The following is a 20,408-nucleotide window of genomic DNA, read 5'->3' as shown; positions in this document are numbered from 1 at the left end:
TAGTAAAAACAAAAAAAATCATTATTTAAAAAAATGTAGCTTTATATTTCTTGCTACTATCATAACCGGCCACCAAAGAACAACTCAAAATAAATTCTCCTGCTCCTGACGATCGCGGCGATACCACATATATGGATGATCATTGTTGTTTGTACCCGGAGCGGGGGCGGACTGACAAATCATGGGGCCCCCGGGCAATAGGGGATCATGGGGCCCCTGTGTCCTTGCCAAAACTCAAAAAGGCCTATGAAAAAGGTATCAGGGGCATCTCATGGGGCCCCCTACTGACCCTGGGCCCTCGATAGGGGATCATGGGGCCTCTGTGTCTTTGCCCAAACTCAAAAGGCCTATGAAAAAGGTACCGGCGGCATCTCATGGGGCCCCCTACTGACCCCGGGCACTCGGGCAGTGCCTGAGTTTCCAAATGGTCAGTCAGCCCCTGACCCGGAGTGCGGCCCAGAAACAATGGGGCCCATTTTGTTGGGTTTTTTTTGTTTTTTTTATCCCGTCTGAAACATACTGACACTGATACTATATAATTGTTTTTTTTTTTTTTTTTTCAAATTCTGTCCAAAATATACTGACCGTGACCTTTGACCCTTACTTGACCCAAACACTAACCCTGGCACTGACCTACATCAAACCTTGATCTAGCTATTTTTTGTCTTCTCCAATGAATTGAGGAAATGCAAAATGTTCTCTGAATAGCTATGAGCCCAGCAGGTGACCTCCTGTGTTCACAATGTAGTGGAGCAGCTGCTCAGCACGGGACCTGGAAACTAGCCATGATCACTGGAGTGTCTCTTCCTGCTATAGTGATTTTTAACTTCCACGGTGATCTTCTACAGTTGCAAGAAAAAGTATGTGAACCCCTTGGGATTACGTGGAGTTGTGCATGAATTGGGCATAAAATGTGCTCTGAACGTCATCTAAGTCACAACAATAGAAGAACACAGTCTGCTGAACATAATACTACACAAACATAAGATGTTGCCATGGTTTAATTGCACATAACATGTAAACATTCACAGTGCAGGGAGGAAAAAGTATGTGAAGCCCTAGCTTAATGACTTCTCCCAGAGCTAATTGGAGCCAGGAGTGAGCCAACCTTGACTCCAATCAGTGTGATGATATTGGATGTGTTGCTGACAGCTGTCCTGCCCTTAAAAAACACACACCTGTTTTGGGTTTACTGGTTTCAAGAAGCACTGTCTGATGTGAACCATGCCTCGCAGAAAAGAGCTCTCAGAAGACCTACGATCAAGAATAGTTGACTTGCATGAAGCTGGAAAGGGTTACAAAAGTATCTCCAAAAGCCTTGATGTTCATGTGTCCACGGTAAGACAGACTGTCTACAAATGGAGAAAGTTTAGCACTGTTGCTACTCTCCCTAGGCATGGTCGTCCTGTAAAAATGACTACAAGAGCACAGGGCAGAATGCTGCATGAGGTAAAGAAGAATCCCAGAGTGTCAGCTAAAGACCTACAGAAATCTCTGGCACATGCTAACATTTTTGATGACACATCTACAATAAGGAAAACATTAAACAAGAATGGAGTACATGAGAGGACACCACGGAGGAAGCCATTGCTGCCCAAAAAGAATATTGCAGCATGTTTGAAGTTTGCAAAAGAGCACCTGGATGTTCCACAGCACTACTGGCAAAATATACTGTGGACAGATGAAACGAAGATTGAGTTGTTTGAGAAGAACACACAACACTATGTGTGGAGAAAAAAAGGCACAGCACACCAACATCAAAACCTCATCCCCACTGTAAAACATGGCGGAGGGAGCATCATGGTTTGGGGCTGCTTTGCTGCCTCAGGGCCTGGACGGATTGTTGTCATTGATGGGAAAATGAATTCCAGAGTTTATCAAGACATTCTGCAGGAAAACGTACGACCATCTGTCCGCCAACTGAAGCTCCGCAGAGGATGGGTGATGCAACAGGACAATGACCCAAAGCATACAAGTAATTAAAAAAAACAATGGCTGCAACAGCACAGAATACGCCTTCTGGAGTGGCCCAGTCAGAGTCCTGACCTCAACCCGATTGAAATGCTGTGGCATGACCTTAAGAGAGCAATTCACACCAGACATCCCAAGAATATTGCTACACTGAAACAGTTTTGTGAAAAAGAGTGGTCCAAAATTACTCCAGATCGTTGTGCAGGTCTGATCTGCAACTACAGGAAACGTTTGGTTGAGGTTATTGCTGCCAAAGGAGGGTCAACCAGTTATTAAGTCCAAAGGTTCATATACTTTTTCCTCCCTGCACTGTGAATGTTTACATGTTATGTGCAGTTAAACCATGGCAACATCTAATGTTTGTGTAGTATTATGTTCAGCAGACTGTGTTCTTCTATTGTTGTGACTTAGATGACGTTCAGAGCACATTTTATGCCCAATTCATGCAAAACTCCACGTAATCCCAAGGGGTTCACATACTTTTTCTTGCAACTGTACATGCATATCTGCAATGCTCCAAGCTTGACCAATATAACAAGCAATAACAGCCAAATCCAAGCAACCCAAAATAAATTCTCCAGCTCTTGACGATCGCAGCGATACCACATACAGTGAGGAACAGAAGTATTTGAACCCCCTGCGATTCTGCAAAGTTCTCCCACTTCTCCATCATGGAGGGTCTGACATTCACATTGCAGGGGATTCCCACTCTGAGGACAGAATTCAGGAGATCACATTGTATGATTTGTAAAGAATGTATTTGTCTCGCACGGCTGAACAGAAGTATTTGAACCCCTGAGAAGATCCGTGTTAATATTTGGTACAGAAGCCTTTGTCTGCAATTACAGAGGTCAGACGTTTCCTGTAGTCCTTGGCCAGGTTTGCACTGCAACAGGGATTTTGGCCGACTCCTCCACACCGATCTCCTCTAGATCTGTCAGGTTTCGGGGCTGTCGCTGAGCAACACGGAGTTTCAGCTCCCTCCAAAGATGTTCTATTGGATTTAGGTGTGGAGACTGGCTATGCCACTCCAGAACCTTGATATGCTTCTTCCGGAGCCACTCCTTGGTTCTCCTGGCTGTGTGCTTTGGGTCGTTGTCATGTTGGAAGACCCAGCCACGACCCGTCTTCAATGCTCTGACTGAGGGAAGGAGGTTGTTGCTCAAAATCTCACAATAAATGGCCCCATTCATCCTCTCCTTAATACAGTGCAGTCGTCCTGTCCCCTTCGCAGAAAAGCACCCCCAAAGCATGATGTTACCACCCCCATGCTTCACAGTAGGGATGGTGTTCTTGGGATGCAACTCATCCTTCTTTTTCCTCCAAACACGACCAGTGAAGTTTAGACCAAAAAGTTCTCCTTTGGTCTCATCTGACCACATGACTTTCTCCCATGCCTCTACTGGATCATCCAGATGGTCATTGGCAAACTTCAGACGGGCCTGGACATGTGATGACTGGAGCAGGGGAACCTTCAGACGGGCCTGGACATGTGATGACTGGAGCAGGAGAACCTTCCATGCAATGCATGATTGGAAACCATGACGTCATAGTGTTCTACCGACAGTGACCTGTGAAACTGTGGTCCCAGCTCTCTTCATGTCATTGACCAGCTCCTCCCTTGTAGTTCTGGGCTGATTCCTCACCTTTCTTCTCATCAGTGATACCCCACGAGGGGACATCTTGCATGGAGCCCCAGTCCGAGGGAGACTGACAGTCGTCTTTAGCCTCTTCCATTTTCTAACAATTGCTCCAACAGTTGATCTATTTTCACCAAGCTGCTTGGCAATTGCCCCGTAGCCCTTTCCAGCCTTGTGGAGGTCCACAATTTTGTCTCTGGCGTCTTTTGACCGCTCTTTGGTCTTGCCCATGGTAGTAGTTGGCGTCTGACTGACTGTGGGGTGGACAGGTGTCTTTAAAGAGCTCAGACAGGTGCTACTAAGTGAGATGAATGAGTGGAGTAGTGGAGGACTTTTTAAAGGCGCAGTAACAGGTCTCTGAGAGCCAGAATTCTTGCTGTTTCTTAGGTGTTCAAATACTTCTGTTCAGCCGTGCGAGACAAATAAATTCTTTACAAATCATACAATGTGATCTCCTGAATTTTTTTTTAATTCTGTCTCTCAGAGTGGGAATCCCCTGCAATGTGAATGTCAGACCCTCCATGATGGAGAAGTGGGAGAACTTGCAAAATCGCAGGGGGTTCAAATACTTCTGTTCCTCACTGTATGTGTGTGTTATTTGTTGTTTGTACCCGTGGTACTGCCCAGAAACAATAGTGCGCATTTTGTTTTTTTGTTTTTGTTTTTTTACCTAAAACACACTGACACCAATTTTTTTTTTTTAAATCCTGACCTTTGACCCTGACCTTGATCCAAACACTTACCCTGGTACTGGAACAAGATCAAACCTTGATCTAGGAATTTTTTCTTTTTTTTCATATATATATATATATATATATATATATATATATATATATTTTTTTTTTTTTTTTTTTTTTTCTTCTTTTTACCTTCAGCCCGGGCAAGCAGAAGGATTCACCTGTCAGGTGGAAGCATTTGGGCGGCAGCACTGCCACCCAATTGCTTCCACACAGCCCACAGTGCCATCCTCTCCCCCTGCCTGCTATATGTCCTAGGCTCCACTTGCCCATCTGCAGGCCCAAGACCAGTTCGGTGGCTGCCGGTGGGTATCGGGGAAGGAGGAGAACGGGCACATCAACTCCCCTCCCCTTCTTGTCCTGACTCAGAAGTGATGTTACCAGGGGCGGACTGACAACTCATGGGGCCCCTGGGCAATAGGGGATCATGGGGCCCCTGTGTCCTTGCCCACACTCAAAGCACACCCAAAAAAGCCTATAAAAGGTACCAGGGGCATTTCATGGGGCCCCCTACTGACCCTGGGCCCTCAGGCAGTGCCCGAATGCTCGAATGGTCAGTCCGCCCCTGGATGTGACATAACTTCCAGGTCCCTGTTGACAGATTCCCGGCCATCAAGGCCGGGAAAGAATGTAATGCAGTGCGATGTGCACTGCATTACATTCAGTGCACAGGGGAGATATGCAGGGACCCCGGATGTCTCAAAATGAGAACCTGTCACCAAAAATCATCACATAGGAGACTTTTGTCCCCTATGTGATAAAAAAAAAGAAAGATAAGTAAAAAAAAAAAAAAAATAAATGTTTTTATTTAAAAAAAAATTAAAGTTACACCCAAGCATATAACACCCCACAAAATTTTCAAGGCCCCACATATGTGCGCACGTACAAACGTAAAATCACGTGCTGGGGCGCCCTACGCATGGAAACGATGATTGCGATACACATGTTACATATTGCCGCACACGCCAGAATGAGAGCGATAATTCCAGCACTGGATCTCCTCTGTAATACTAAACCGATGGCCTATAAGGGGCTTTAAAAGCGTCACCAATAGAAAATGTGGAATTACTACAATTTGTCGCTATTTCCCGAGTGCGAGGACTGGACACGTATATTAACCTCTATATCTGAGCTCCAACCATCTGTTGAGTGATCTCTTGCACTTTTGGCTGGGGAGCCACGTGGCATGTTGACCTTTATCAGGGCTTGAAATTTCCACTCTCCTGCTCGCCAATGGCGAGTGGAAATTATGGTAGGGGCGAGTGTGTCCCCCAGGGCCGTCTTGCTGAGCAGGCTCGGAGCTCAGGCCGGATCTGTCATTGGCACTGGGAGCCGTCAGACTGTTCAATAGCTGAGCGCAGTGAAAGCAAAGGAAGGAGTGTGTGCTGTGCTCTCTGCCTCCCCCTAGAGTGCAGTACCCGGCTCTGTGAGTGAACAACGAAGTACTGCAACTTTTTATAGGGTGTGTATGTATGTACAATTGTACATGTGTCTGTCTGTATGTACATGTGTGTATCTGTACATGTGTCTGTGTGTATGTACATGTATGTGTGTGTACATGTGTCTGCGTGTGCATGTGCTTGTGTATGTACGTACATGTGTCTGTATGTATGTACATGTGTCTGTGTATGTATGTACATGTGTCTGTGTATGTATGTACATGTGTCTGTGCGTGTGTATTTCTGTGTATGTACATGTATCTGTGTGTATGCATGTCTGTACGTGCCTGTGTGTGTATACATGTGTTTGTATGTGTGTGTTTGTACATGTGTCTCTGTGCGTGTGTGTACATGTTTCTGTGTGTGTATGTATGTACATGTCTGTGTGTATATACAGGTGTCAATGTGTGTGTTTGTTGGTGGCAAGTAACTCTTAGGCCTGGCTAGTAGCTCAGGACTTGAAATTTTAAGCCCTGCGATGAAAACCAGCTAATCTACATCTTCCTGAAGGTTTTCGTTAGAGACTATGTCTACTGTATGTACTATCATTCTTTTTGTTTGCTGCTTATCTGTACAATCCAACCCTGATTGGCACATGGATGGTTGTGTGTGATAACTGCAGGCGCTGCTTCTTTCTTTCAGGCCCGACAGACCATAAATGATATCCCCCAGACTGTGGCTAATCAAACGACAAGCTCAGTAAAAGGTAAGTGGGCTGCCATTGCCATTCATTCTATTGTTTTGTGTTCCTGTGAACTTCTGAGGTCCTTGTCCTGTGGTCAGATAAAATGGCTCGGTAATCCCTCCTCCCTTTAAGAACACCTTCACTGCTGATACTGCTGATACTCCTTCCGCGTGCCAAGATACTCCCTCCGCGTGCCAAGATACTCCCTCCGTGTGCCAAGATACTCCCTCCGCATGCCAAGATACTCCTTCCGCTTGCCAAGATACTCCCTCCGCGTGCCAAGATACTCCCTCCGCGTGCCAAGATACTCCCTCCGCGTGCCAAGATACTCCCTCCGCGTGCCAAGATAGCACGTAGGTTTGGAGGTCTGCTACTGACACAAGGATGCTCTATGAATGTATGGTGGTCACGCCATCTCTTCTCTCTCTCCTGCTGCAAGCTACACATGTACACAAGGTGGGGGGCAGGCAGGCCACACGCTAAGCTTCCAGGTGAAAGCGATGGGCTTGTATGTAAAAGAGGAAACTCAGAGGGCCCGGATTGGGCCCCGTTCGGGTTGGGTGTACCCTCTTATTTCCAGATTCACATACAAGTCCCACCGCTTTCACCCAACAGCTCAGCCTGGCCCACTCTTGTGTACATGTGCACGGTCGAGCAGGCCTGAGCCTGAGGGACTATACTGAGCTGGGTGGGGGGGGGGTAGAGAGTGTGCCACTGGGGAAAAGGGCTTGAGCCGCCACCCTGTGTAAGTGAAACTGGAAACTCAGAGGGCCCCGGGATGGGTCTAGGTGGCCCCTGCCTGGACCCTCTGATATAATGAATTACCTGCACACAGGGTGATACAACAAGCACTTTGCCGCAGTGACACAGTGTAAAATCTAATATGACTGGAAGGCCGCACGGGCACCCTGGAGCATGGGTGGGGATGCCATTGCGACCCCTAAAACTGTGCCCATGCCAAGTGACAGCTCTCAATTCACAAACAGCCCAGCGGGAAGGCACCCAGCTGGTAACATTTTTATTTTATTTTTTTATATTATTATTTTTGGTTTTTGGGTTTTTTTACATACTGTCACCCTAGCAGTACACTATCACCATGGTGACACTGTACTACTTGTGGGGGGTGAGGAAGATTTTATTTTTTTTTTACACTGATTGCTTTTACACCCATAAAGCCTGTAAAAGCAATCATTTCTCCTTCTCTCTGGCTGCGTTCTTGCAGCCATTGAGAACTACTGAGTGAGCTGTGATTGGTCGCAGCTTGTCACATGGTACAAGGCTGTTGTGAATAGCCCTGTACCATGTGACCTCTGTGATCATTCACAGATTTCACACGTAGTAAGCAATGATGTCGGAAGTGAGATCTTGCTTACTACTCTGCATGTGATCACTGATCGGCCAATCAGTGATCACATGATCGGGACCTCGCACAGAGGTCCGGTCTGACGATCGGCCGGAGGACACAGAGGGCACCGGATCGCGGTGCTGCGCGCTCCCAGGAAGCGCACACAAGCAGGGTGCGGGGAGGCCATTTATAACTGTCCACCCGCCCCTGCACTGCCACCGTCTGGCCGTTTATATACAACGGCCGGATGGGAAGTGATTAAATACGTATTATAGTTTAGTTGAAAGTAATATTTTATGTGATTTTTTTTTCCTACCATATTTAATGTTCAGATGTCATATAGTGCTGTATTTTGCATGAAGACGGATATGCCGTCCCCTCCCCCCCCCCCCTCGTATGTACCGATGGTCCCGGATCTGTCACTAAAATCCTACAACCCAAAGTTATATTTTTCTTTCTCTTTTTGATATTTTTAGATGTACAGAATCAGCTGGCGAACATAAAACAGAAGATTGCACAGGCCAGGAGCAGCATCCCCATCGTGGACAATTTAAAATCCATCGATTCCGTGATAGACACAGCGACCAACTACTCCAGGACATACCAGTCGGATGTCATGAGATATGAATATTACAGGTGAGTTGTACGGCGATGGATGGACCAACCCTCCGGGGGGGTTGTCAGGAAAGCCACTGGGGTGAAATGGAAAGGCCACACTTCTTGGACCGTTCAGCCACCCGTAGCGTCCGCATACGCAAACCACAGTCCTACCCACTGACGGAAAGTGGGCGGAGCTTTATGGGTTGGCCAACCAGCAGATCATTTTTACTGAACAGACATGGCCGCTGCACTCGGATCCCAGAGAACACAATCAGACGACACTCCCTGCCTGAGTACGTGGCCGACGCGTTTCACCCTGTGAAGGGCTGCGTCATGGAGACGGACCTTTTTTTGTATCTGACATTTAGCACGTTAATGCGTTAGTCCTTGTCGGCCTGTGTCTGCCCAATACAGTCTGGGCTGATTTCATTGCTTCCGTTTGGAAAAAACACCTGTGGTTTGCTTGCTTTTCCCATGCAGTTTGCTTATGATTTGTGGGCAGTTTGCTTCTGTATTTCACATGCAGCTTGCTTCCATTTTTTTTTTTTTTGCAGTTTGCTTTTTTTTTGCATGCAGTTTGCTTCTGTTTTGCATGCAGTTTGCTTCTGTTTTGCATGCAGTTTGCTTCTGTTTTGATTGTAGGTTGCTTCTGTTATCCGTGCAGTTTGCTGCTGTTTTGCCTTTAGTTTGCTTTTGTTTTACATGCAGTTTGTTGCTGTTTTGCTTGTAGTTTGCATCTGTTCCTGCGTGTAGATTGCTTCTGTTTCTGTGTGTAGATTGCATCTGTTCCTGCGTGTAGATTGCATCTGTTCCTGCGTGTAGATTGCTTCTGTTCCTGCGTGTAGATTGCTTCTGTTCCTGCGTGTAGTTTGTTTCTGTTCCTGTGTGTAGATTGCTTCTGTTTCTGCGTGTAGATTGCTTCTGTTCCTGCATGTAGTTTGCTTCTGTTTCTGCGTGTAGTTTGTTTCTGTTCCTGTGTGTAGATTGCTTCTGTTTTTGCGTGTAGTTTGTTTCTGTTCCTGTGTGTAGATTGCTTCTGTTTCTGCGTGTAGATTGCTTCTGTTCCTGCGTGTAGTTTGTTTCTGTTCCTGCGTGTAGTTTGCTTCTGTTTCTGCGTGTAGATTGCTTCTGTTCCTATGTGTAGATTGCTTCTTTTTCTTCGTGTAGTTTGCTTCTGTTTCTGCGTGTAGTTTGTTTCTGTTGTCTGCGTGTAGTTTGTTTCTGTTGTCTGCGTGTAGATTGCTTCTGTTTCTGCGCTTAGTTTGCTTCTGTTCCTGCGTGTAGTTTGTTTCTGTTCCTGCGTGTAGATTGCTTCTGTTTCTGCGCTTAGTTTGCTTCTGTTCCTGCGTGTAGATTGCTTCTGTTCCTGCGTGTAGATTGCTTCTGTTCCTGCATGTAGTTTGCTTCTGTTTCTGCATGTAGTTTGCTTCTGTTTCTGCATGTAGATTGCTTCTGTTCCTGCGTGTAGATTGCTGCTGTTCCTACGTGTAGATTGCTTCTGTTCCTGTGTGTAGTTTGCTTCTGTTTCTGCATGTAGATTGCTTCTGTTCCTGCATGTAGTTTGCTTCTGTTTCTGCATGTAGTTTGCTTCTGTTTCTGCGTGTAGTTTGCTTCTGTTCCTGCGTGTAGTTTGCTTCTGTTTCTGCGCTTAGTTTGCTTCTGTTTCTGCATGTAGTTTGCTTCTGTTCCTGCATGTAGATTGCTTCTGTTTCTGCGTGTAGTTTGCTTCTGTTTCTGCGCGTAGTTTGCTTCTGTTCCTGCATGTAGATTGCTTCTGTTTCTGCGTGTAGATTGCTTCTGTTTCTGTGTGTAGATTGCATCTGTTCCTGCGTGTAGATTGCATCTGTTCCTGCGTGTAGATTGCTTCTGTTCCTGCGTGTAGATTGCTTCTGTTCCTGCGTGTAGTTTGTTTCTGTTCCTGTGTGTAGATTGCTTCTGTTTCTGCGTGTAGATTGCTTCTGTTCCTGCATGTAGTTTGCTTCTGTTTCTGCGTGTAGTTTGTTTCTGTTCCTGTGTGTAGATTGCTTCTGTTTTTGCGTGTAGTTTGTTTCTGTTCCTGTGTGTAGATTGCTTCTGTTTCTGCGTGTAGATTGCTTCTGTTCCTGCGTGTAGTTTGTTTCTGTTCCTGCGTGTAGTTTGCTTCTGTTTCTGCGTGTAGATTGCTTCTGTTCCTATGTGTAGATTGCTTCTTTTTCTTCGTGTAGTTTGCTTCTGTTTCTGCGTGTAGTTTGTTTCTGTTGTCTGCGTGTAGTTTGTTTCTGTTGTCTGCGTGTAGATTGCTTCTGTTTCTGCGCTTAGTTTGCTTCTGTTCCTGCGTGTAGTTTGTTTCTGTTCCTGCGTGTAGATTGCTTCTGTTTCTGCGCTTAGTTTGCTTCTGTTCCTGCGTGTAGATTGCTTCTGTTCCTGCGTGTAGATTGCTTCTGTTCCTGCATGTAGTTTGCTTCTGTTTCTGCATGTAGTTTGCTTCTGTTTCTGCATGTAGATTGCTTCTGTTCCTGCGTGTAGATTGCTGCTGTTCCTACGTGTAGATTGCTTCTGTTCCTGTGTGTAGTTTGCTTCTGTTTCTGCATGTAGATTGCTTCTGTTCCTGCATGTAGTTTGCTTCTGTTTCTGCATGTAGTTTGCTTCTGTTTCTGCGTGTAGTTTGCTTCTGTTCCTGCGTGTAGTTTGCTTCTGTTTCTGCGCTTAGTTTGCTTCTGTTTCTGCATGTAGTTTGCTTCTGTTCCTGCGTGTAGATTGCTTCTGTTTCTGCGTGTAGTTTGCTTCTGTTTCTGCGCGTAGTTTGCTTCTGTTCCTGCATGTAGATTGCTTCTGTTTCTGCGTGTAGATTGCTTCTGTTCCTGCGTGTAGATTGCTTCTGTTTCTGCGTGTAGATTGCATCTGTTCCTGCGTGTAGATTGCATCTGTTCCTGTGTGTAGATTGCTTCTGTTTCTGCGTGTAGTTTGTTTCTGTTTCTGCGTGTAGATTGCTTCTGTTTCTGCGTGTAGATTGCTTCTGTTTCTGCGTGTAGTTTGTTTCTGTTCCTGCGTGTAGATTGCTTCTGTTTCTGCGTGTAGTTTGTTTCTGGTTCTGCATGTAGATTGCTTCTGTTTCTGCTTGTAGATTGCTTCTGTTTCTGTGTGTAGTTGGTTTCTGTTCCTGCGTGTAGATTGCTTCTGTTCCTGTGTGTAGATTGCTTCTGTTTCTGCGCTTAGTTTGCTTCTGTTTCTGCATGTAGATTGCATCTGTTCCTGCGTGTAGATTGCTTCTGTTTCTGCGTGTAGTTTGTTTCTGGTTCTGCGTGTAGATTGCTTCTGTTTCTGCGTGTAGATTGCTTCTGTTTCTGCGTGTAGTTTGTTTCTGTTTCTGCGCTTAGTTTGCTTCTGTTTCTGCATGTAGTTTGTTTCTGTTCCTGCGTGTAGATTGCTTCTGTTCCTGTGTGTAGTTTGCTTCTGTTCCTGCGTGTAGATTGCATCTGTTCCTGCGTGTAGATTGCATCTGTTCCTGCGTGTAGATTGCTTCTGTTTCTGCGTGTAGTTTGTTTCTGGTTCTGCGTGTAGATTGCTTCTGTTTCTGCGTGTAGATTGCTTCTGTTTCTGCGTGTAGTTTGTTTCTGTTTCTGCGCTTAGTTTGCTTCTGTTTCTGCATGTAGTTTGTTTCTGTTCCTGCGTGTAGATTGCTTCTGTTCCTGTGTGTAGTTTGCTTCTGTTCCTGCGTGTAGATTGCATCTGTTCCTGCGTGTAGATTGCATCTGTTCCTGCGTGTAGATTGCTTCTGTTTCTGCGTGTAGTTTGCTTCTGTTTCTGCGTGTAGATTGCATCTGTTCCTGCGTGTAGTTTGCTTCTGTTTCTGCGTGTAGATTGCTTCTGTTTCTGCATGTAGTTTTCTTCTGTTTCTGCCTGTAGATTGCTTTTGTTTCTGCGTGTAGATTGCATCTGTTCCTGCATGTAGATTGTTTCTGTTTCTGCGTGTAGATTGTTTCTGTTTTGCATTTTGTTTGCTTCAGTTTTGCATGCAGTTTGCGGCTGTTTTGTGTACAGTATGCTTTTCTTTTGCATGCAGTTTGATTTGTTTTGCTTGCAGTTTACTTATCTTATGTGTACTGTTTGCTTCCAGTCACAATGCTTGCAGCTTACTTCAGTTTTGGTTGCAGTTACATACAGTGAAGGAAATGAGTATTTACTCCCCGGCTGATGTTGAATGTTCGCCCCTCACACAGAAATGATCGGTCTAACAATGGAATGTTCGCCCCTCACACAGAAATGATCGGTCTAACAATGGAATGTTCGCCCCTCACACAGAAATGATCGGTCTAAAAATCGAATGTTCAGTGTAACACTGAGAGACAGAATACAACAACAAATTCAGCAGAAATGCGTCTAACAAAGGATGACTGATCTGCATGTTGATGAGGGAAAGAAGGATTTGATCCCCTTCACAAAACATGACTTAGTACTTGGTGAAAAATCCCTTGTTGGCAATCACAGAGGTCAGACGTTTCCTGGAGTTGGCCCCCAGGTTCGCACACATCTCAGGAGGGATTTTGGCCCACTCCTCTTGGCAGATCTTCTCCAAGTCATTAAGGTTTGGTGGCTGATGTTTGGCAAGTCAAACTTTCAGCTCCCTCCACAGATTTTCAGTTGGATGAAGGTCTGGAGACTGGCTAGGCCACTCCAGGACCTTAATGTGCTTCTTCTTGAGCCTCTCCTTTGTTGCCTTGGCTGTGTGTTTTGGGTCATTGTCATGCTGGAACACCCATCCACCACCCATTTTCAATGCCCTGGCTGAGGGAAGAAGGTTCTCACCCAAGATTTGATGGTACATTGCCCCATCCATCGTCCCTTTGATGCGGTACAGTTGTCCTGTCCCCTTAGCAGAAAAACACCCCCAAAGCAGAATGTTTCCTCCACCATGTTTCACAGTTGGGATGGTGTTCTTGGGGTCATAGGCAGCATTCCTCCTCCTCCAAACACGGCGAGTTGAGTTGATGCCAAAGAGCTGGATTTTGGTCTCCTCTGACCACAACACTTTCCACCAGTCCTCCTCTGTATCATTCAGATGTTCAGTGGCAGACTTCAGACGGGCCTGGACATGTGCTTTCTTGAGCAGAGGGACCTTGCGGGCACTGCAGGATTTCAGTCCTTGTTGGCGTAGTGTGTTACCAATTGTTTTCTTGGTGACTGTGGTCCCAGCTGCCTGGAGATCATTGACAAGATCCTCACGTGTAGTTCTGGGATGATTCCTCACTGTTCTCATGATCATTGACACTCCACGAGGTGAGATCTTGCATGGTGCACCAGACCTAGGGAGACTGACACTTGTTTTGTGTTTCTTCCATTTGTGAATGATTGCACCAACTGTTGTCACCTTCTCACCAAGCTGCTTGGCCATAGTTTGGTAGCCCAGTCCAGCCTTGTGTAGGTCTACCATCTTGTCCCTGACATCCTTGGACAGCTCTTTGGTCTTTGCCATGGTGGAGAGTTTGGAATCTGATGGTTTGATGGCTCCTGTGGACAGGTGTCTTTTATACAGGTAACACAATGAGATTAGCAGCACTCTCTTTAAGAGACTGCTTCTAATCTCAGCTTGTTACCTGTATGAGAGACACCTGGGAGCCAGAAATCCTGCTGAATGATAGGGGATCAAATCCTTCTTTCCCTCATGAACATGCAGATCCGTCATCATTTGTTAGACGCATTTCTGCTGAATTTGTTGTTGTATTCTGTCTCTCAGTGTTACACCGAACATTCCATTGTTAGACCGATCATTTCTGTGTGAGGGGCGAACATTCCATTGTTAGACCGATCATTTCTGTGTGAGGGGCGAACATTCCATTGTTAGACCGATCATTTCTGTGTGAGGGGCGAACATTCCATTGTTAGACCAATCGTTTCTGTGTGAGGGGCGAACATTCCATTGTTAGACCGATCATTTCTGTGTGAGGGGCGAACATTCAACATCAGCCGGGGAGCAAATACACATTTCCTTCAATGTAGTGAGCAACTTCTGAAAACTGAAGAAAAATCAGTGTAAAAAAAATACAAAAGGCTACAGGCTGTATTTTCATGGCCCACAGAAAGGCATAGACAGGAACAGGATGTATGACTACAGAGGTGGGCTCTCCGCTTTCCTGTTTTGCTGCTTTAAAAAGACAAATGTTCAAAAGTAGTGTGTACCTCTGTATGATTCTTTATAAATCCGCCCTCCCCCCCGTGTGTGTCTATATATATATATATATATATACAGTTGTGTTCAAACGTTTCCCTCCCCCGGCAGAAATTGTGAAATTTGGCATTGATATTGAAAATATGACGGATCTGCCAAAAAATGTTCTTTTATTGAAGGATGGGGATCATATGAAGCCATTTATTATCGCAGAGTTAGTTGTTTGGCTCCTTTTTAAATCCTAATGATAACAGAAATCCCCCAAATGGCCCGGATCAGAAGTCTCCGCCCCCTGGATCAGAAGTCTCCGCCCCCTGGATCACAAGTCTCCACCCCCTGGATCAGAAGTCTCCGCCCCTGGAATGTTGGGCCTTAGTACAGACACACAAGGGGACACACACACGGGTTACAATGCCAATTAGAGGTTAATGTCCCACATCTGTGGCTTTTTAAATTGCAATTAGTGTCCGTGTATAAATAGTCAATTGTTAGCTCTTACACTGCCTAGGCTAGATACTAAGCCATGGGGATCAGGAAAGAACTGTCAAAAGTCCAGCGTAACAAGGTAATGGGACTTTATAAAGATGGAAAAGCACATAAAAAGATGATTTGTTCAGTAACACTTACAGGTCTTGCCCCTCCCCCCCGATCTGTGATTGGACATCTCCCCGATGAGCTCATCTCTCTGTCACTCTGCTCTCTCCTCCTATCTGCATGCTTCTTGTCAGCACAGGAACTGATTGTCTTCCTTATGCTGCTTCTCCCTCTCATACTCGAGCCCTGCTGTAAAGGGAGTATTAGTGCCATTCCAGTACTTACGCTACTTGCATTAAAAAAAGAAAAGGCAATTATTGATGTACTGATGGAAGCAGAGTTGCATTCATTTTTATTTTGTATACCAGCCCACAGTTCGGCTTCGAGCGGTACGAGCAGAGAACTGAACGCAGGGTTCCCCCGAGATGTCTTGTATCATTTGCTGACGTTGTCTCGTCTTTGTCCTTCTAGGTGGATAGTTGGGATCTGCCTCTCCTGCGTCATTCTCCTGGTGGTTGTGTGTAACGTGTTCGGCCTTCTGCTTGGCCCATGTGGTCACAGAGCCAACGTGGACCCCACAGAGCGCAAATGTGCGTCCAACTCCGGAGGGGATTTCTTCATGGCGTAAGTGAAGTAAATGAAGGTCTGCAGTGTTCTGTTATATGATTCTCTCACCAATCATCACCGGACAACATTGTTGGTTATGTGTTAGAGAAGACACTGGTAGCTTGTGATGAGGCAGAACTTGGTTTACTTGTGTGGCTTAAGTTGCAAACATACAGAACATTTCAGTAATGTGTAACAGCAGACATCTTGGTTTTGAAGAGAGAGAGAAGAAAAAGAACCAACAAGTTTACAGATATGCACAACTGGTAACCTTAGTGTACAGTGCCATCTACTGGTCAAGTGATATTAACACACAATACTATATAGTACATTCTGTTGTATCTCCAACAAACATCAACTTCACGTCAAAGTTATTAAAAATGTTCATGTCCCCTTCCGTCCCCTTCCCTTGTTAAATAAAAAAAACAAAGATCTACTTACCTCTCTACACTGCAGCTCTGTCCCCGGCTTCCTCCTTTGTTCAACCCCAGTGGTCCTCCTCGGTCCACCCCCCTGCAGTCCTCCTAGGTCCTGCTCCTGGGATGCAATCTGTCTTGCTACTGGGGTCCTCCTCAGTCCAGCCCAGGGGCGGACTGACCATTTGAGTACTCGAGCAATGCCTGAGAGCCCAGGCTCAGTAGGGGGCCCCATGAGATGCCCCTGGTACCTTTCATTGGCTTTTTCATAGGTTTTTGGCTTTGGGCAAGAACACAGGGGCTCCATGATCCCCTATTGCCCGGGGGCCCCATGAGTTGTCAGTCCGCCCCTGGTCCAGCCCCAGCAGCCCTCCTCTGTCCTGCCCCTGGGGTCCAATTTTTCCTGCCCCTGAGTCATTCTCTGTCCATGTCTAGGGGTCCTCCTCAGTTCAGCCCAGTGGCCCTCCTCAGTCCAGCCCCAGCAGCCCTCCTCTGTCTTGCCCCTGGGGTCCAATCTTTTCTGCCCCTGAGTCCTTCTCTGTCCAGGCCTAGGGGTCCTCTTCAGTCCAGCCCCAGCAGCCCTCCTCTGTCCTGCCCCTGGGGTCCAATCTTTCCTGTCCCTGAGTCCTCTGTCCTGGCCTAGGGGTCCTCTTCAGTCCAGCCCCAGAAGCCCTCCTCTATCCTGCCCCTGGGGTCCAATTTGTCCAGCCCCTGAGTCCTTCTCTGTCCAGGCCTAGGGGTCCTCTTCAGTCCAGCCCCAGCAGTCCATTGTCGGACCAGCCTCTGGGGTCCAATCTGTCCAGTCCTAGGGGTCCTCTTCAGTCCAGCCCCAGCAGCCCTCCTCTGTCCTGCCCCTGGGGTCCAATCTTTCCTGCCCCTGAGTCCTTCTCTGTCCAGGTCTAGAGGTCCTCTTCACTCCAGCCCCAGCAGCCCTCCTCTGTCCTGCCCCTGGGGTCCAATTTTTCCTGCCCCTGAGTCCTTCTCTGTGCAGGCCTAAGGGTCCTCTTCAGTCCAGCTCCAGCAGTCCATTGTCAGACCAGCCTCTGGGGTCCAATCTGTCCAGTCCTAGGGGTCCTCTTCAGTTAAGTCCCAGTCCCAGCAGTCCTCCTTGGTTCAGCCACAGCAGTCCTCCTGAGTTCCCAGGTCTGTACACCTGCTGTGCCCATTATGAGGGGTTCCCACCATCCCTATGCCAAGTTCCCAGGTCTGTACACCAGCTGTGCCCATTATGAAGTGTTTCCAGAATCCCTGTGCTGAGTTCCTGGGTCTGTACACCTGCTGGGCTCATTATGAGGGGTTCCCACCATCACTGTGCTTAGTTCCCTGGTCTGTACCCCTGCTGTGTCCATTATGAGGGGTTCCCTCCGTCCCTGTGCTAAGTTCCCGGGTCTGTACACCTACTGTGCCCATTATGAGAGATTCTTACCGTCCCTGTGCTAAGTTCACGGGTCTGTACACCTGCTGGGCTCATTATGAGGGATTCCCAACATCCCTATGCTGATTTCCCAGGTCTGTACACCTACTGTGCCCATTATGAGGGGTTCCCACCATCCCTGTGCTGAGTTCCCGGGTCTGTACACCTACTGTGACCATTATGAGGGGTTCCCACCGTCCCTGTGCTGAGTTCCCGGGTCTGTACACCTACTGTGCCCATTATGAGAGATTCCCACCATCCCTATGATGAGTTCCCGGGTCTGTACACCTGCTGTGCCCATTATGAGGGGTTCCCACCATCCCTGTGCTGAGTTCCCGGGTCTGTACACCCGCTGTACCCATTATGAGGGGTTCCCTATCATGTTAACCAATCAGTGTTGTTCTTGCAGTGGTGCCGGATTCAGCTTCATCTTCGCCTGGCTGCTGATGCTGGTCACCGCCATCCTGTTTGCTGTTGGAGGAAACGTCTACACATCATTCTGCAAGCCGTGGACCAATAAACAACTTTACAAGGTGCCCCCAATACACGTCTTGTGTAAAGCATGGGAACATCATTGGTGTCATTGGGTCCCATCGTTGGTGTCATCGGGAGGAATTTTGCCCTTTCATTGGTGTTAGTGGGGGGGGGGGATTATGCCCCATTGTTGGTATCAGTGGATAAAAACAGTACCCCAAAGGCCGGATAAAAGTAAACAAAGGGCCACATTTGGCCCCCAGGCTGCAGTTTGGAGAACACTGCTATAAGGGGTCATTTGAGTGACAGTTTTGAACCTGTTAGAGCTGCTGACATCTCATCCAAGATGGCGGCACCAAGAATCAGTCCCATGGCTTTTGGATGTCTACACTAGGATCAATAACATGAATAAGTCAAGTGCAGGTCAAATCTTATAGGAAGATACTCGCTGAAATGAATAGTCTGGTGAAAGGGTCGGTGTGAACATCCATCAAGGATTATGGAAGCTTCTTTTCTATCCTGTAACCTCAGAATAATTTAGTCGTGCTTCCAGGTCAGCGATGGGTGTGCTCAGTCTGTGTGCCATCACCATGACTGGTGGAGGAACCGAGAGCAATGAGCAGATGGTGTGATTGAAACCTTCTAAGCCAGCAGTTGTTAACCTGTGAGGTTTAGGTGGACCTCGACTGTGGCCCCTGGTGTCACTAGGAGCCCAGGGGCGGACTGACAATTTGGGCTCTCGGGCACTGCCCGAGGACCCAGGGTCAGTAGGGGGCCCCATGAGATGCCCCTAGTACCTTTCATAGGCTTTTTTGGGTGTGGTTTGAGTGTGGGTGAGGACACAGAGGCCCCATGAGTTGTCAGTCCGCCCCTGCTTTAAACTCTTACCTTGACTTTGGACCCTTACCTCGACTTTGGACCAGGGGCGGACTGACCATTTGGGCACTCGGGCACTGCCCGAGGGCCCAGGCTCAGTAAGGGACCCCATGAGATGCCCCTTGTACCTTTTTTAGGCTTTTTTGGGTGTGGTTTGAGTGTGGGTGAGGACACAGGGGCCCCATGAGTTGTCAGTCCGCCCCTGCTTTGGACCCTTACCTTGACTTTGGACCAGGGGCGGACTGACCATTTGGGCACTCGGGCACTGCCCGAGGACCCAGGGTCAGTAGGGGGCCCCATGAGCTGCCCCTAGTACCTTTCATAGGCTTTTATGGATGTGGTTTGAGTGTGGGTGAGGACACAGGGGCCCCATGAGTTGTCAGTCCGCCCCTGCTTTGGACCCTTACCTTGACTTTGGACCCTTACCTTGACTTTGGACCCTTACCTTGACTTTGGACCCTTACCTTGACTTTGGACAAGGGGCAGACTGACCATTTGGGCACTCGGCACTGCCCGAGGGCCAGGGGTCAGTATGGGACCCCATGAGATGCCCCTTGTACCTTTCATAGGCTTTTTTGGGTGTGGTTTGAGTGTGGGTGAGGACACAGGGGCCCCATGAGTTGTCAGTCCGCCCCTGCTTTGGACTCTTACCTTGACTTTGGACCCTTACCTTGACTTTGGAGCAGGGGCAGACTGATCCCCATGAGATACCCCTAGTACCTTTCATAGGCTTTTTTGGGTGTGGTTTGAGTGTGGGTGAGGACACAGAGGCCCCAGGAGTTGTCAGTCCGCCCCTGCTTTGGACCCTTACCTTGACTTTGGACCCTTACCTTGACTTTGGACCAGGGGCAGACTGACCATTTGGGCACTCGGGCACTGCCCAAGGGCCCAGGGTCAGTAGGGGGCCCCATGAGATGCCCCTAGTACCTTTCATAGGCTTTTTTGGGTGTGGTTTGAGTGTGGGTGAGGACACAGAGGCCCCATTAGTTGTCAGTCCGCCCCTGCTTTGGACCCTTACCTTGACTTTGGACCAGGGGCAGACTGATCCCCATGAGATACCCCTAGTACCTTTCATAGGCTTTTTTGGGTGTGGTTTGAGTGTGGGTGAGGACACAGAGGCCCCATTAGTTGTCAGTCCGCCCCTGCTTTGGACCCTTACCTTGACTTTGGAACCTTACCTTGACTTTGGACCAGGGGCAGACTGATCCCCATGAGATACCCCTAGTACCTTTCATAGGATTTTTTGGGTGTGGTTTGAGTGTGGGTGAGGACACAGGGGCCCCATGAGTTGTCAGTCCGCCCCTGCTTTGGACCCTTACCTTGACTTTGGAACCTTACCTTGACTTTGGACCAGGGGCGGACTGATTCCCATGAGATACCCCTAGTACCTTTCATAGGCTTTTTTGGGTGTAGTTTGAGTGTGGGTGAGGATACAGGGGCCCCATGATCCCCTATTGCCCGGGGGGCCCCATGAGTTGTCAGTCCACCCCTGCAGGAGCCACACAAAATATCCAGTGTGCATAATG

The 20,408-nt window shown here is 47.5% G+C and overlaps 1 protein-coding gene across 1 annotated transcript in view; it reads left to right on the top strand.

The window, feature by feature from the left end:
* LOC149449999 (prominin-1-A-like) overlaps positions 1–20,408 on the top strand; it is a 202,331-nt gene that overhangs the window by 147,037 nt on the left and 34,886 nt on the right. Inside the window, exons 10-13 of the mRNA XM_089692505.1 lie at positions 6,430–6,493; positions 8,294–8,453; positions 15,568–15,720; positions 17,942–18,065. Coding sequence (XP_089548631.1) covers positions 6,430–6,493; positions 8,294–8,453; positions 15,568–15,720; positions 17,942–18,065 — 501 coding nt within the window. The remainder of the gene's footprint in view (positions 1–6,429; positions 6,494–8,293; positions 8,454–15,567; positions 15,721–17,941; positions 18,066–20,408) is intronic.

The sequence above is a fragment of the Staurois parvus genome, unplaced genomic scaffold, assembly GCF_062004578.1.
Source record: "Staurois parvus isolate SC_StPar_1 unplaced genomic scaffold, SC_StPar_1.0 ptg000587l, whole genome shotgun sequence".
In the NCBI taxonomy this organism is placed as follows: domain Eukaryota; kingdom Metazoa; phylum Chordata; class Amphibia; order Anura; family Ranidae; genus Staurois; species Staurois parvus.
This window is presented reverse-complemented; position numbering and strand designations above follow the sequence as displayed.